This window comes from Pholis gunnellus, assembly GCF_910591455.1.
Source record: "Pholis gunnellus genome assembly, chromosome: 3".
Classification (NCBI taxonomy): Eukaryota; Metazoa; Chordata; class Actinopteri; order Perciformes; family Pholidae; genus Pholis; species Pholis gunnellus.
This window is the reverse complement of record NC_136529.1, coordinates 7,779,884-7,793,932: the sequence shown is the minus strand read 5'-3', so window position 1 is coordinate 7,793,932 and position 14,049 is coordinate 7,779,884. Positions and strand designations below refer to the sequence as shown.

The following is a 14,049-nucleotide window of genomic DNA, read 5'->3' as shown; positions in this document are numbered from 1 at the left end:
GTTAATAGAGGCTAATAACCTCTGCTGTGTAGGATGTGACATATCTTAGGGTTTGTCACTACAAGCAACTCCTTTCACCTTACACACAGTTTGATTCAATGTTTCAAAGTTTACCATAGAGTAAAATCACCTCCTTTCTGACACAAAAGTGTTTCACATAGGAAGTATTTATTACAGGACGGTTTCATTATATTGCATTATATACAGCAGTCTTTCAGTACACATCTTCAAACTGCTCTCATAGTAGAAAGAACGGATTACTTTTAGATTAAACTGAAATGGCCAAAGTTGTGTGCAGTGAAATATTAGAACTGTACATAATTGCCCATCTTGCCCTCAGTTGGCACTGTGTCTGCTTGAAATGTTGGGTACCATTTGATATAACAAGAGTGTTTTTCTCATTTAACTTAATTGCTTGAGAATGAGCTCCACTTCCTCACCGAGCGACTGTTTTCTCTCTCATGAGTGCTGAGGTGGCACTTTGTTTAGCCGCGACCACGTCTGACCACGTCAAGAATCATAACTGCTTCCTGTGGTTATATTCTTGAAAACATGTTGGCAAAGTTTCACCACGACTCGTATGATATCATCCTATTGCCAGCCCCATTTAAAACCCTGGTTTACGACTGGAGCAGTAATCAGATTATATTGCTTGTGTATGGTTGGTTTTTTCCATATCTGGTATATAAATTGTGACTACTATTGAGCACTCAGTGTCATTTTAGTGGTCAGTCAATTATGGTTGATGTTTTACAGGCACTCAGCTGCAGGATATGTAAGCGCAGGTTAGCTTTTCATGTCGAAGTTACTTGTTTTTTCCATAATGTCATTTAGTTGATGGGATGAATGCAAGCCTAATGTTTGTAGCAGGCCCATCTCCCTGAACATGATGATTGTGTCCGACAGATTTACGTTTTATCTTGGAAGATTAACAGTTTAAAAACCCTTAAATTGGAATAGATAATATAATATCTGTCAGCATTTGGTTTGGCTCCAAACTCTTTGGCTGACCTAGGAGAGAAGCAACGAAAGGCACTTACAGCGGCAATACAGAGCCATTGATGACTGCAAAGCCTCATAGAAAGCTGAAGTCACGCCTCACTTTTGCTAGTTTTTGTTCCACAACACATGTTTTCTTCTATCAACCTCTCTTAAAACCTGAAACACTAGAATACTTTGACGTTTTGATTCTGCACCTGTGATGGATGATCACAAATAATCCATCGTGTGTCAGAATTTCAGAAAAACATTCTTTTGAAAGTCACTTTGAAAATCGCGAGATGTATCAAAGTGTTTGGTCGACTTTATTGCTCTTGTCATATAGCTTCAGTGCTATTCATGGTCCAGACAGTAGCCAAGCTTAGACCTACTGCTGCTGGTATTCATACAGTTATAACTGCATTAACATGATTTTCTTTGACCAGTTGGGGCAGCTGTTCAAGCTGTAACATACTGTAACATACTGTATACTGTTTTTATCTCTTCATGAAATCAATTTGACGAACATGTTAGCAAATAGTTGCCTAGTAACACCTAGCAGATACAGAGCAACATTAGCATGAATTTGAAGTCTTGTTTCTGGCCAACTGATGACTCCTTTTAGCTCTGTTTTTGGTCTCTACCAACTCCTGAGAGAAATGTAGTGCACAGTTAGCTGCGAAATGCTCCTCCACGTTTGGTGCTGGGCAAGTAGTGTACTGTCAGTTTATTGTATAGATTTTATATTGATAACAGCTGCTTTCATTTGTATGGACTATGCAGAGGGACTTTTAACAATACATCATGCCTGTTGAAACTGTAATAGTATACATGTATCTCTCTACCCTGTTATATAACAGACAGACAAACAGACAGATGGATAGATAATGACTGAGATACATTCTTACTTTATTCATTCATTCATTTATTAATTTGTTCATTTCATTCAGGGACATTATAAACAGTAGTAAAGTGATAGTGTAGCCACCAGAACTACTACAGAGAGCTGTTACTATAATAGAGCAAGTGCTAATTGGAGGTAAATGCAAATATAAGGTGATTAACAGTGCATTTATTACAAATGTAAGGTAGTTATTTACTTTCAATAAAGAATGTGGTATAGATATGATATAAAGTATATTGTAGGAGACACAAATCTCTTTCACAGTACAGTACAGATTAATTTCAATAAGATGTTTTATTCATCAGCCAACTGTTTAAGATTTCATGGCGGCACCACGTGCTGTTCGTGGCCTCACACATGACACAGAACAAGTCACAGTTTCGACATAGCTGGTGCATAAACAGTAGAATACATATTGTGGATAAAGACGAGGTGCAGGTGAACCAAAAATAGCCTGTCCTGCTACAAGGTGACAGCAGGGTGTTTTTTTTGGGGGGGGGGGACGTCTCGGGATCGGGACTGTTCCATTTTGTGTTTCTATACAGCAGCATACATGTGCAGGCGGCAATGCAATGCAATGCAGAGCCGAGTAAGGAGGCTGGTTCAGCAGCATCACACTTCTGATCATGCGGCAACATGGCCCGGGATGTGCTGCCATGGCAACCGTCTTCCACTGACCCACTGATGGACTGCCTCGTGTGTCGGTGTGTGATAGCTGCTGAACGGATGTGCGTGTGTGTGTGTGTACGTGTACTTGTATCAACTGCTGGTGTGTGTGCGATAAAGAGAAAGAGAGAGAGAGAGAGAAACATAGACAGAAAAAGACAGAGAGAGAGAGAGAGAGAGAGAGAGAGAGAGAGAGAGAGAGAGAGAGAGAGAGACGGTGTGAAGACAGCATGCTAACCACTTAATTAGATTGTTTCATAATTGGCCTTGTGGGGAGAGCTGTCTGCCAATATACTATTGTTTGTGTTTCCATTTGCATCCTGGTAATGCCAGGATTTACAGTGGCACTGGTTGTGGAAAATTCTTTCATTCAAGCAGTTTTCCAGAAATCTGATCTGAAGTACTGTATGATAGACCCAGAAAGAACAAACCTCTTAAATTCCTTTAAAAGTAAAAGCACAAGATTGCATGTTTCGGACAAAAATGATACAGTTTTACTCCTCACCAGCACTGAATGCATTCCATCGCTATCTTTGCCTTCACTACTGTATTTCCTAGATAAGCCCTTGGCTCAGTTTGCTCCTCTGGCAATGTCATGTCCATGGTAACCATAATAAAGCTTTGCCCATGCTAGTGAGTGGATCTGCTCGATGGTTTGCATGCACATTATGAAAGTGAGTATTTGTAGTTTTACAGCCTCACTCGTGGAAACTATGTGTATCGACAAGCACATTCTGTAATGCACAAAGGGTGCGCTGCAGTCATCTGATCCTGGATCTGTGCCTCCGGTGGTCTGCAGTCAATTTCCCTTTCCTGCCCGCCCGGGTTGGACCTTTCCATAGTCACGGAGTGCTTGCCGAACTATTGAAGCCTCACACGTTTTCTGACCCACTTAAACTCATCTGCACCAAAATTGAGTTTTGGCCTCTTTGCTCTGTTTCTCTGCAGGCGCTGCTGGGATTACAGTTTAGTGAGGTCACCACTCAGGGTCAGTCCTTCATGGGCTATTGCTCTGCAAGAAGGGATGTTGTTTTCTTGTCTCTGAAGACTACACACACACACACACACACACAAACACACATACCCATACACACAGATAAAGTTATGCACTTTGAAATGTATGAGTCAATTTGTAATCTGAATATGTTGCGAAATGGTTGAAGGAAGAGCCATAAATAAAAGCACCCACTGTGTTACTGTTAAACAGACTGCGCAAACAGGCTCCCACAGTCGGCAGCTTGAACACATCTGGGGTCAATATGGAACTCTCATTTTCCACCAAAGGGTCAGTGAAATACTTGATCTAGAAGGCCCCCCCACCCCCGTACCTGCCTCCACCAGCATCCTCAACCACGTGAATAATGGACCATTACAGCAGCACCCCAGGGGAGTATGAATCACCCCGGTATCATGTCTGCGTGTGGTCGTCTGCGTGTGCAGTTTGGATCCCACCAGTGCGTAATACTCAGCCCCTCGGCTGAAAAATATGACACTGTTTTGGCTCACTGTGTTGTATTTTTTTTCAAAATCGGAATCACGTGGAACATGTTGATCCACCATTCTCCATTCATTGTTTGTTTAAAGTCGGTACAAAAATGTGAGATTATCTGCTTTGAGTATGGCTAATGAAGTCTGGTGGGTTCAGATTAATATACTGCTCTGTGTCGTATTTGGCTCTGCTTCAACTCCGTGTTTGATACTGAATCTGCGTTACCCAGACAGTTCAAGTTCGGTGTTTGAGTGCCATATCAATCAAGTTGATATCAATTTGTCGTAGTGCAACATCCTGATACCCGGGCAGCAGAGTTATCAGACTCTCAGGCTGTAAATGTGGCAGCGCATGAGACTGCGGGTCTCAGGAGTGCATCAGCTAAATCGTGGCTGAGAGGGGGGAGAGTTTCCTGTCTGAGGCTGATGGAGACTGTACATTCATTTTCCAGTCCAATAATCAGACGACGAGTCCATTTTCTGGGGGCCTTGCGGCGATGGTGCATGCACTCACATTTACCACACTGATACACCACTGCTCTGCGATGACGCCCAATCCTATTTGCCTTAGCTATCAACAAGCTCAATACGGATCAAAATTAGGCACCGGGAAGATCAGAGATGTGCTGAGGCAAAGCTCTGTTGGCCTTTTAATCTGTAGTCCTGTTTGAATAATGATACTTAAACAACCTGTGATGCTGTCTCTCTGAAATAATCCCCCACATTGTACCATTGAATCAAATCCACTGAGTAGAGGGATGTCTGCTGTTTCTCTGCACCAAAGGCTTCAAAATCAACCCTGTGAAGAGCTATTTTTCTTTCCTTTTAAATGCCAAGTGGTGCCTCCTTTAATAGACATTTACAGAGCACAAACTGCAGCTATGAGACACAGCTTTAACTCATTGTGCCCCCTGCTGGAAATTTAATGTCACGACACCACATGGAAACAGGCTGTAAAGCAGCAACACAGTTCAAATTCATCCAGGTTTACTATGTTATTTTATCAACTCTTATAAGGTTAACTGAAAGTCTTTATTTGGATATAGTTCCACCTGTTCAGAATGTATGTTTTCTTATTATGGAATAGTTTCATCGATGAATAATATCGTGGCTGGAAAACTCATCATGTCTGCCCTTTCCACAGACTATACTTTATGGCCTGGGGCTGTTTTCATGCTTTTGGTTATGGCCCTTAGGTCCGCTTAAAGGAAATCTTTATGATACATTTCAGACCTTGTTGTGTATGATGACAGTCTGGGGAAGGTCCTTTTCCTTTTTTTTCAACTTGACAGTTCACCCTGTGCACAAAGCAAAGCCCATGAGGAAGTGTTTTTCCACTTTTGGCGTGGAAGACGGTCCCTGATTACTGACCTCAGATCTCATCCAACACCTTCAGGATGAACTGGAACAACAAGGTTTGGAAGAGCTAGACCTTTATCGCCTAAAGTCAGCGCTCAACCTCACTAATGCAGGGAGCAAATCCCTGCTGCCAGCTTCCCAGATCATGTGGAAAGCCTTCCCAGAAGAGTAGAGGCTGTTATATTGCGTCACATTAATATCCATTGTTATGAATGAGGTTTACAACAATCAGCATTTCATACCTTTTAAGTTTCTTCGTATCTGCTCTTTGCTTGTTACGGTGTTACATTAATGTTACAGCTGCCAATTAGAGCTAAATATTTAAAATACATCAAGGAATTCTCTTGGACATCTTGATGTCTCTGCCCTTTCTTTCCTGCAATATCTTTTAAATACATTTTTTAGACTCCCATATTGCAGCACGGTTTACTGAAGCAGAGAGAGAGCTCACCAATAGATCAACAGCCACAACAGTAAAGGTCAGATCACGAAACGGGTTTATTGTAAAGGTCCTCATGGAGCTACGACCACCCACGGATCTCTATTTTAACAGTTTGTAAATAGCCCAACTAGCAAAACATGCTAAGGATGTTTCGGACACAAGCCACTCTGTTATCAGTGCGGGACAGCTGTTAGCATACAGCACAAACATGACTTCAAGGCTTTTTAGGTGACAGCTTATTCAGCCGCTCTGTGTGGCCTGGCTCAGATAAACAGGAGACTGCAAACAATTCATATCATTCATCATTCTGGGCAAAGACATTTTTGTTTGAACAAGGTATTCAACCAAAAATGTTTTTTTTTCTTCTTTTTTTAGCAAAAGAAGCAACAGCAGAGAAGCCAACCCTGTCTTAACTAAACTGCATTCTAAATTACATTTCAAGCCAAACATACGGTTACAGTTTGTTCCGACAACACCAAAATACTTGGATATGTTTAGGAAACTAAACTACTTGGTTATGTTTAGGCAACAAAAGTACTTTCTTCATGAGGGACACGAACAGCAGCCCTGGGTGAAAGCGTGTGTTTTTTACCCATCCACCACCCCGACGACTCGTTCCAAACTTATTTGTGACACGTCAAAAGCAAACATAATCCACGACAAGATACATTTCCCTTGTGCAGCTTTTGTGGGAAGGCGTAGCTCTTGATGCTGATGATCAGAGGGACAACAGATCGAGACAGACACAACAAACTTTTATCCAACGAGCATCTCCCTCTGAGGAAGATATTGAGAAATGCCTGTATGTCTGGTACACACACTGACTTATTCTCAACAAAAAGGAAAACCAAAGTTAAATTCCATACATAGCTCTATTAATGTTACAGCCTAAAACTATATAATACACCATGAAGGTCAATCAGTTCTTTGATATATTAACTTCAATCCTCGTGTGCTTTTGTCATTTCCCACATCTTTGCTTTTATCTGCTTTATAAAAGATCTCCTGCAAAAAATGAGCACAGATTCTTGGCACGTACAATCTTTTGGCCCAACATTGTGAACCAAAATAAGTCAAGCTTGACTTAACAGTCGACTGATCCGATTTTGGCCCAGGATGTGAACAGGGTGTGAGACGTCCTTTACCTCCCGGAGTAGTTGGTTTACAGATCTGAGATCTGGTGAGATCATCCCTGTGAGACTGTTCCACTCCTAATGAGAGGGGGGAGGGAGGTTTTCCAAGGCTACTCATGCCTCACTGGAGGTCCTCGTGTCATCTGTGGCTTTGTGGTTTGAGCTTGCAGTGATTCAGGCCGTGTACCTTGGACGGAGTTTTTCCAGCTATAGGCCCGAGAAGGTCAGGAATGAAGATGGAACACGTATTACTTTTAAGAGCAGCCGTCATTGTGATCTATTTAATGTGAAAGACTGATCCAAAAAAAGTTTATTTGCGTGGGCTTTTAAATTTGTTTTCCTGTTAAAGGAAATCACTGCCAAGACTCACATGAGACATCGCTTGTAATAATCTAAATCACTAAGCTTCATTTGAATGCATTTGTTGAGTTTGAAATGGACCTAAGACCGTTCACACTGGAGTTGTTTTTTTACTCTGAGGCGTTTCATACAAGCAATGAACACCATCCAGCACTCAGCAGAAGATGAGCTTCAATGTATCGTAACATCTGCCCAGAACGTATTGCTCTAGTCTCCTCCAGCAGACAATGAGCAACATGTGAATACCATTGGAATACTGCCTCGCAAATAGGGCTTATTATAGTATTACAAAAATATACAGGAGCCCATCTTACTACCGCCCTCACACAGACCCCCACTTGTAGTCGGCCCAGTCACAAGTTTGGCTGTACAGTGTACTGTATGTTAGTTGTAAAGCAGCAGAGATCCAGACATCCTGCCTTTTAGTATTTAGTATGGATCAAGTTACAAAACGCTGGATCCTACAGTTCCCCATCATGTAACTCCTAAATGCCTACTTCATTACCCTACACCAGGGGTGTCAAACATACGGCCCGCGGGCCGGATCCGGCCCGCCACGTCATTTTATGTGGCCCGCGAATCCGCCAGCAAAAAAAAAAAATGTAAAAGTCGGACAATTTACAAATATCCGTTGTATCGCGCAAGGCGGAGCTCCTCCCCGATCCGCACGCGCCGCGCACACCTCCACCAGCGTATGTGGCAGCAGCAGCAGCAGCAGCAGCAGCAGCAGCCACCCTCCCCGCCGACGAAGAAGGAGCACCCCCCCCGCCGACAACCGGCCCTTTGGGGGCAACCATGATGCTGATGTGGCCCCAGAGCGACAATGAGTTTGACACCCCTGCCCTACACCTTCGGTTTGTAATGCCGGCTCTCTGTTTAAATCTTAGAGTCTCAATGCCAAAACCGAGTCAACCCTGATGACCTAATAGGGGTTCTCTTTTTTTTAAACTGGAAAGCTACTGCCACAAAATAGCCTGCGTCTTATGAGGACTTAACTGAGCTTAGTGAAATGGCCCTATAATTGACTATCTCTCCTGTGGTCTCGGTTGGTATCTGGCAATTTGCTCAGACAAGCTAACATTTGGGCCATTATTCATTGCTAGGCGAGTCTCGGGGTAAAACTGCACACTTGTACTCGCCAACGTTTTTGGCTAATCTGATTTCAAAGTTAGATATTTGAGTACATCAAATATATAAATCAGTATGTTATATGATAGATAGAGTATCTATTCATGAGATCACTAGGTAATCATGTTTTGCCCCACAGCAGAGTAATCGGGGCTACAGTCCAGCTAGACAGCCGTTGGCCATCATCTCTCAGAGGAGCATCAGGGTCTCTCTCTCTCTCTCTCTCTCTCTCTCTCTCTCTCTCTCTCTCTCTCTCTCTCTCTCTCTCTCTCTTCTCTCTCTCTCTTTTTCTTTTTTGGAAAGGGGAGTGTTGCCTGTCCGGTCCGCAGACCGTTTCTTTCTGCTCGCTGAATGGGAGGAGAAGGGGGGGTCTTTGCTAGCGGAGGATAAGCATTTGAATCTCGGCAGCACACTGATGATTCGAGGAAGTTGTGTTCAAATCGGTCACTAATGAGCGGACGTGTTTTGATCGGAAAGGTGCCTCCGCTGCAGTCAGCGCCCAGAGCCAAACGGACGTTACTTTTTACGCCAAGGTAACGTTAACGGCTAATATCTAACGCTAATGGTTTTATATCGTGGTTAACGGGACTGCGAGGCTAAAATGATTTATTCGTTGGCTTTCAATTATTCTCAGCATGACATGGTTTTTGATTGACAGTATTGTAACATTAGCCGATTAAATACTGCTGAGTAGAGGATGAATTCGCCTTAATTCAACAAGTAACATTTTTGGTTGTAGGCAACTCTAATAATAAAAAAATGATACCGGGAATACTGTCACGATTACAAAAAATGCAGTTAAGTAGCAAAGTGTGTCTTGAATTGAGCTTCTAAAGCTTCTGCTGTTGAAGGGTTACACGTGTGTGCATTATGTTGCCATGAAGTCAAACAAATACTCATGAGAAGTGCAGGGACGTGTGTTGACAATTGGCACCGGGAACTATAACATCTGTGGAAGCACATTGTATTCTTGGAGGAGAACCACAGCTTTGTGTATAATAGAGGACGCCTTCACCGCTCACTCAGCCATAGGCATGCACCCCAGGAGCTTTGTCTTCGCTGTATGCAGAAAAATGAACCGCAAGCTACATTCCTCTTGCTGTCTTATTTCATCTGCTTTTTATAGCTGCAACAGGCTTGAGCTTAGATACAGTATATGCATCAGTTCTGGGCTTGTTTCTTTTGTTCATCTGTCTTTGCAGTGTGTGCCACACACGTCTCGTAGCAGCAGCCAGCCCCTCGGATGTGTGTGTGTGTGTGTGTGTGTTTTTAGTGATGCTGTTGGTGATTGCAACGTCCCCACCCTGCTCCACCGCACCCAGTCACCCCTCAGTCTTCTTAAATCAAAAGATTTTCCAAGCGACCCGACTGCAAATAATAGCGCAGAGACACAAATCAGAGAGACCTTGGAGTTGTGCCACGGAAAACACAAAGTTAATTGCCACCCTATGTATGAAGTATGCACTCTGCTGGCGTACTCCCACCCTCTCCCTGTCTAGATTTCGCCTCTGAGAGAGTATAGACACTTTTTGACTTGTAATGTCAACAACCCACAGGCCCTCCTGCCTCTTCACGGGCTGACATCCCTGTGGGGTTATTCATGGCCGCTCTGTCGCCCCCTGACAGAGGTGGTATTGTTCGAACATACCGAGAACATCTGGGCCTAATGTAAATCAAAAAAGATTCTCTTTGTTGCTGGTATGTGAGAACATTTCGAAATGGTCAGAGATCCCTTTATTAATCTCAGGTTTCTCCTTGCTCGTGTCAAGCTGCGCCTCTTGAGGTCCTGCGTCTATACGGCCTCAAACCACTTCACTGAAATGTTGCTGTTGTGCATCAGAATGCTTAGTGCCAAAGTGTCAAGAGTGTAAGCTTCTGCACTGGTTTGCGACTCGGCTACAGCCATGTGATTAAGTTCCAATTCGGAACGTGTGAGGGCCATTTTTGTCTCCCTGTGTTTTTCTACGCAATTCCAGTTTCCGTGCCTCTGCTAATTGCAGACTGCGGAGCCACAGAGAGCATTTTCAGCTCCGTTTTGGGAACCCAAAAGAAAGGGAAAAGAACGGATCCAGCTCAAGCAGTGACTCAGCTTTAAAGGGTCTTATTCATTTACCTTTTTCCACTGTGCCACATTTCTTTTTCTGCGCCAACATAAATGTGATTACCACCTGTGGTTGCCGGTAGTAATGATGGGGAACGTAATCATACAAATCTGAGTTGAACTCGCATTTAGCTCTCTTATAATTTTCAAACTCAACATGGCATTATTGCTCTTCTAAAGCACATAAAATGGCTTCCTCTTCAATTTGAATCTGCCCTCTGAGTCTTTATGAATCGAATTGTATCACCCTCCTGTGGTGTTTCGGTTGATTGAGAGGCTACACACCTCTCGTGAACTCTACCCGGTGATCTGCATTTGAAATGTATTCAAATATTGTGTCTCCAGAGACCTGATGCCCAGTGAGCAGTTCCTCTGGGCTGGCCCTGCTTTCCTCACACAGAGAGGCCAGTCTGGCAGCATCTGTTTCAGGGCGACTTGGTTGTGGGGTTGAGGGAAGGGTCAGGGAGGGGTTAGAGGACTGTCACTCCAATTTGCTCTCATCCTGCTTCTTCAGAGCAGAGCATACCAGACTGCTTTTTCTAAACCCAGAGCTGTCAGTTGCCATACTTTTTATCCAGCGAGATTTATCAGCATATCCTGTAAAGTTTCCCTTGAAGCTGCAGTCAAAGACTGTAATGTGTTTGCCCCATAAAACATTATATATTGTATATATATATATATATATATATTTTTTTTTTCGTATAAGTTTATTTTTTAGCTCAAAATTAAATGTCCAAACTGACCATTGTATTTTGACTCCTACCTACGAGTTTCTTGATTAAGCTTTCCTGGTTTGTTAAAAGCTTCATTCACCACTTGGCTTAATAAAGTTCGTGATCGGTGGGTTATATTAACACAATCATAGATTTAATGGAGCGGTCACAGATCCTGGATTTGTCAGAATTAACGAACTACAACCTCTGTCGCCACAATCAAAACTGTTTGATGTAAGACAAGTTTTGGAACAAGTACGTGGCAGAGTCAATTAGATAATAAGTGGAAAATCATACTTTATTTCATTAATACAGAACGATCTGGACTTGAGCCTTTGGTCACCATATGGTTTGGAGCTCTGACGTATTGGTTGAATCAAAGCAGCTGCAGCCATGTTGGAATTACCTGCTCGCGTGAGCATGTGGCCACCTCCAGAGACAGCTTACTGAAGGCAGATGGACATGTCACTCTTGCTGCCAGCCTTTTCTTCACCTCAAACCCGGATTTCTGCAGCTTCACCGCGGCTGCCGTTTACTTGGTCGCGGCGCATTTTTGCTAAGTAGTCGTCCTGTCTCGTTTCAGGTGGGATGAGAGCAGCTCCATCAGCAGCGGGCTCAGCGACGGCGAAGGCGATGGCTCGGAGAACCTCAGTTCAGAGGAGTTCAACGTCAGCTCCTCCCTTAGCTCCCTCCCGAGCACACCCCTGGGATCCAGACGCAGCTCCTCTGTTATGGTGAGCTGAAATACTGGAGCCAATAGTCTGTGACAGCGTTTGGCTTCCGTTCCATCTTTCTTTTTTTTTTTGTTTTTGTGAAAGGCCGAGACTTTTTACTTGAGGCATTTTCAATACTTCACACTGTGTAATTTAATTTGTATTGTGTGTTAAATGTGAGTCCTTTGTTTTGACAAGGCCACAAAAAGGCATCTCTGTCATTAAAATGAAACTATAGAGAATCTCGGTCTGTCACAATGTAATCAATCTTTGTCGTGTTCAAGAAATTACATGTGAACTCCCCGTTGTTACACTGGGCCTTTAAAGCCTCTTTTCACTGAAAAATCTGTTCTGCTTATTGTTACTTCACTTGTTTGACCTGCACTGTGTGGAATGAGGTATGTGCAGGGCTTCACACTAGAAGTCTGTTTAAAGGTTCGTTGGAAGGTGGAAAGTTTCTCTGTGCTCACCTAAAACTTTGAACACATGCATGTTAGGAGTGTGAGTTTTGTCACGTATACATACGCATCCTGAATTGTGCAATAAAGGCAATGAGTAAGAGACACAAGGTTAACTAACCTTTTTGTTTGGGGGGAAAAAAAACATGTCAGACGCAAACGATGTCTTGCAACATGCCGAGAGGGGATGTTTAAATAGATCAAACTTGTTTCATGTTCACGTTAGATAAAGGTAGTCGTGGTTTCTACCTTTTACACAGGTAAACGTTTTGCTTACTTACAGAATGCTCACATGGGAGAAATAAATTAGTGGTACTCTACGAGCCATCTGCCACTCTGTTTTATATTAATAGGGAGCCAAAAAGCAGCGTGCCCATTTTGTCCTCAGTGCCACCTCCTCAATGCACCACATGATATTTTTTCTATTACAGTATAGCTGTCTTATTTTGCCCACTCTACAGTTTTTTACTTGTTTGCTTAAAGATTAGATTTTTCAAGTGTTGATTTATCTCTGGAAGTGTTAAATCCATACACTTTCTTTGGGGAGGGTTTGTTTTCATTCCTTTGTCTTCCTCCGTGGCTTTCTTTAATCTGCTCTGGGCATATCAGTCTGTCTCTCCCTGCTCCCCACTGGAATGCAGCTGAGATGAAACAAAGATTACAGACAAGTCAGTTCCACCGATAACACAGACCGTGTCTGACGGTTCCCCCGCGCTGTGCCTCTTCCCTCCCTCCGCAGCTTCGCACTGACGCAGAGAAGCGCTCCCTGGTGGAGAGTGGACTTTCCTGGTACAGCGAGGACGGCAAAGCCGCCCACAAGCTCGACAGTTGCAGCTACGGCACGGGGAGTCTCAAGACGGAGGCCCCGAGCAAGTGGAGGAAGAAGCCTCCGAGCCTCAGTGAAGATTCCGGGTGTAAAGGAGAACTGAGGAAGCCTCAAAGCTTGGGTCATCCAGGTAGTCTCAAGAAGGGCCGTAATCCTCCCATAGGCGTGACCTCCCCCATCACCCACACCTCTCAGAGCACTTTGAAAGTTGCAGGTGAGATCTAACGGTACATTCTCTTTCCATCAGCCTGCTCTCTTCTCTGCTGTTCCTGTCCGATAGGAATTTGGTTTATCTCCGCTGCTTTTAAACTTGTTTAAACTACTAAATCTATGTCGTCCATTATCTCTTTGTATGCTGTATCCAAAAGTAAAACAGCCTGTTTTTAGTGCAGCCAAGGCGGATGTCTGCTTGGTGTCAAGATGAACCATTAAATCTGTCATAAAAAGAAAAAAAAAGAGCCACGTTTCTGCTATTGCCTCAGAGAAAGGCCGGTTACTTACTGTACATGTCTGCAGAGACGCTGTGTCTGCCATCGGCAGCAACTAAATGTATTAAATCCCCAAGAAAAACATGCCACGATTGAAATTGAGTTCCAATACCAACATTTCTTGACCGCTCATTTTAATTTCCTCTGCGTATTATTAGCTTTAAACAGAAGTATTTAACATTAGATCTGATTGTACGTACGCTTGACTGCAGTTTTGCAGAAAAAGAGAAAAAAAATCCCTTTTAATATTTCTCTGTCGCTACATATTTGCCAGCTCTGTGCTTTTACTTTA

General features: G+C 43.2%; 1 protein-coding gene across 1 annotated transcript in view; it reads left to right on the top strand.

Moving 5' to 3' along the window:
- Positions 1 to 14,049, top strand: part of nav1b (neuron navigator 1b) — a gene marked incomplete at its 5' end in the record, with an annotated part of 53,106 nt that overhangs the window by 19,356 nt on the left and 19,701 nt on the right. Inside the window, 2 exons of the mRNA XM_079186684.1 lie at positions 11,856 to 12,006; positions 13,183 to 13,483. Coding sequence (XP_079042810.1) covers positions 11,856 to 12,006; positions 13,183 to 13,483 — 452 coding nt within the window. The remainder of the gene's footprint in view (positions 1 to 11,855; positions 12,007 to 13,182; positions 13,484 to 14,049) is intronic.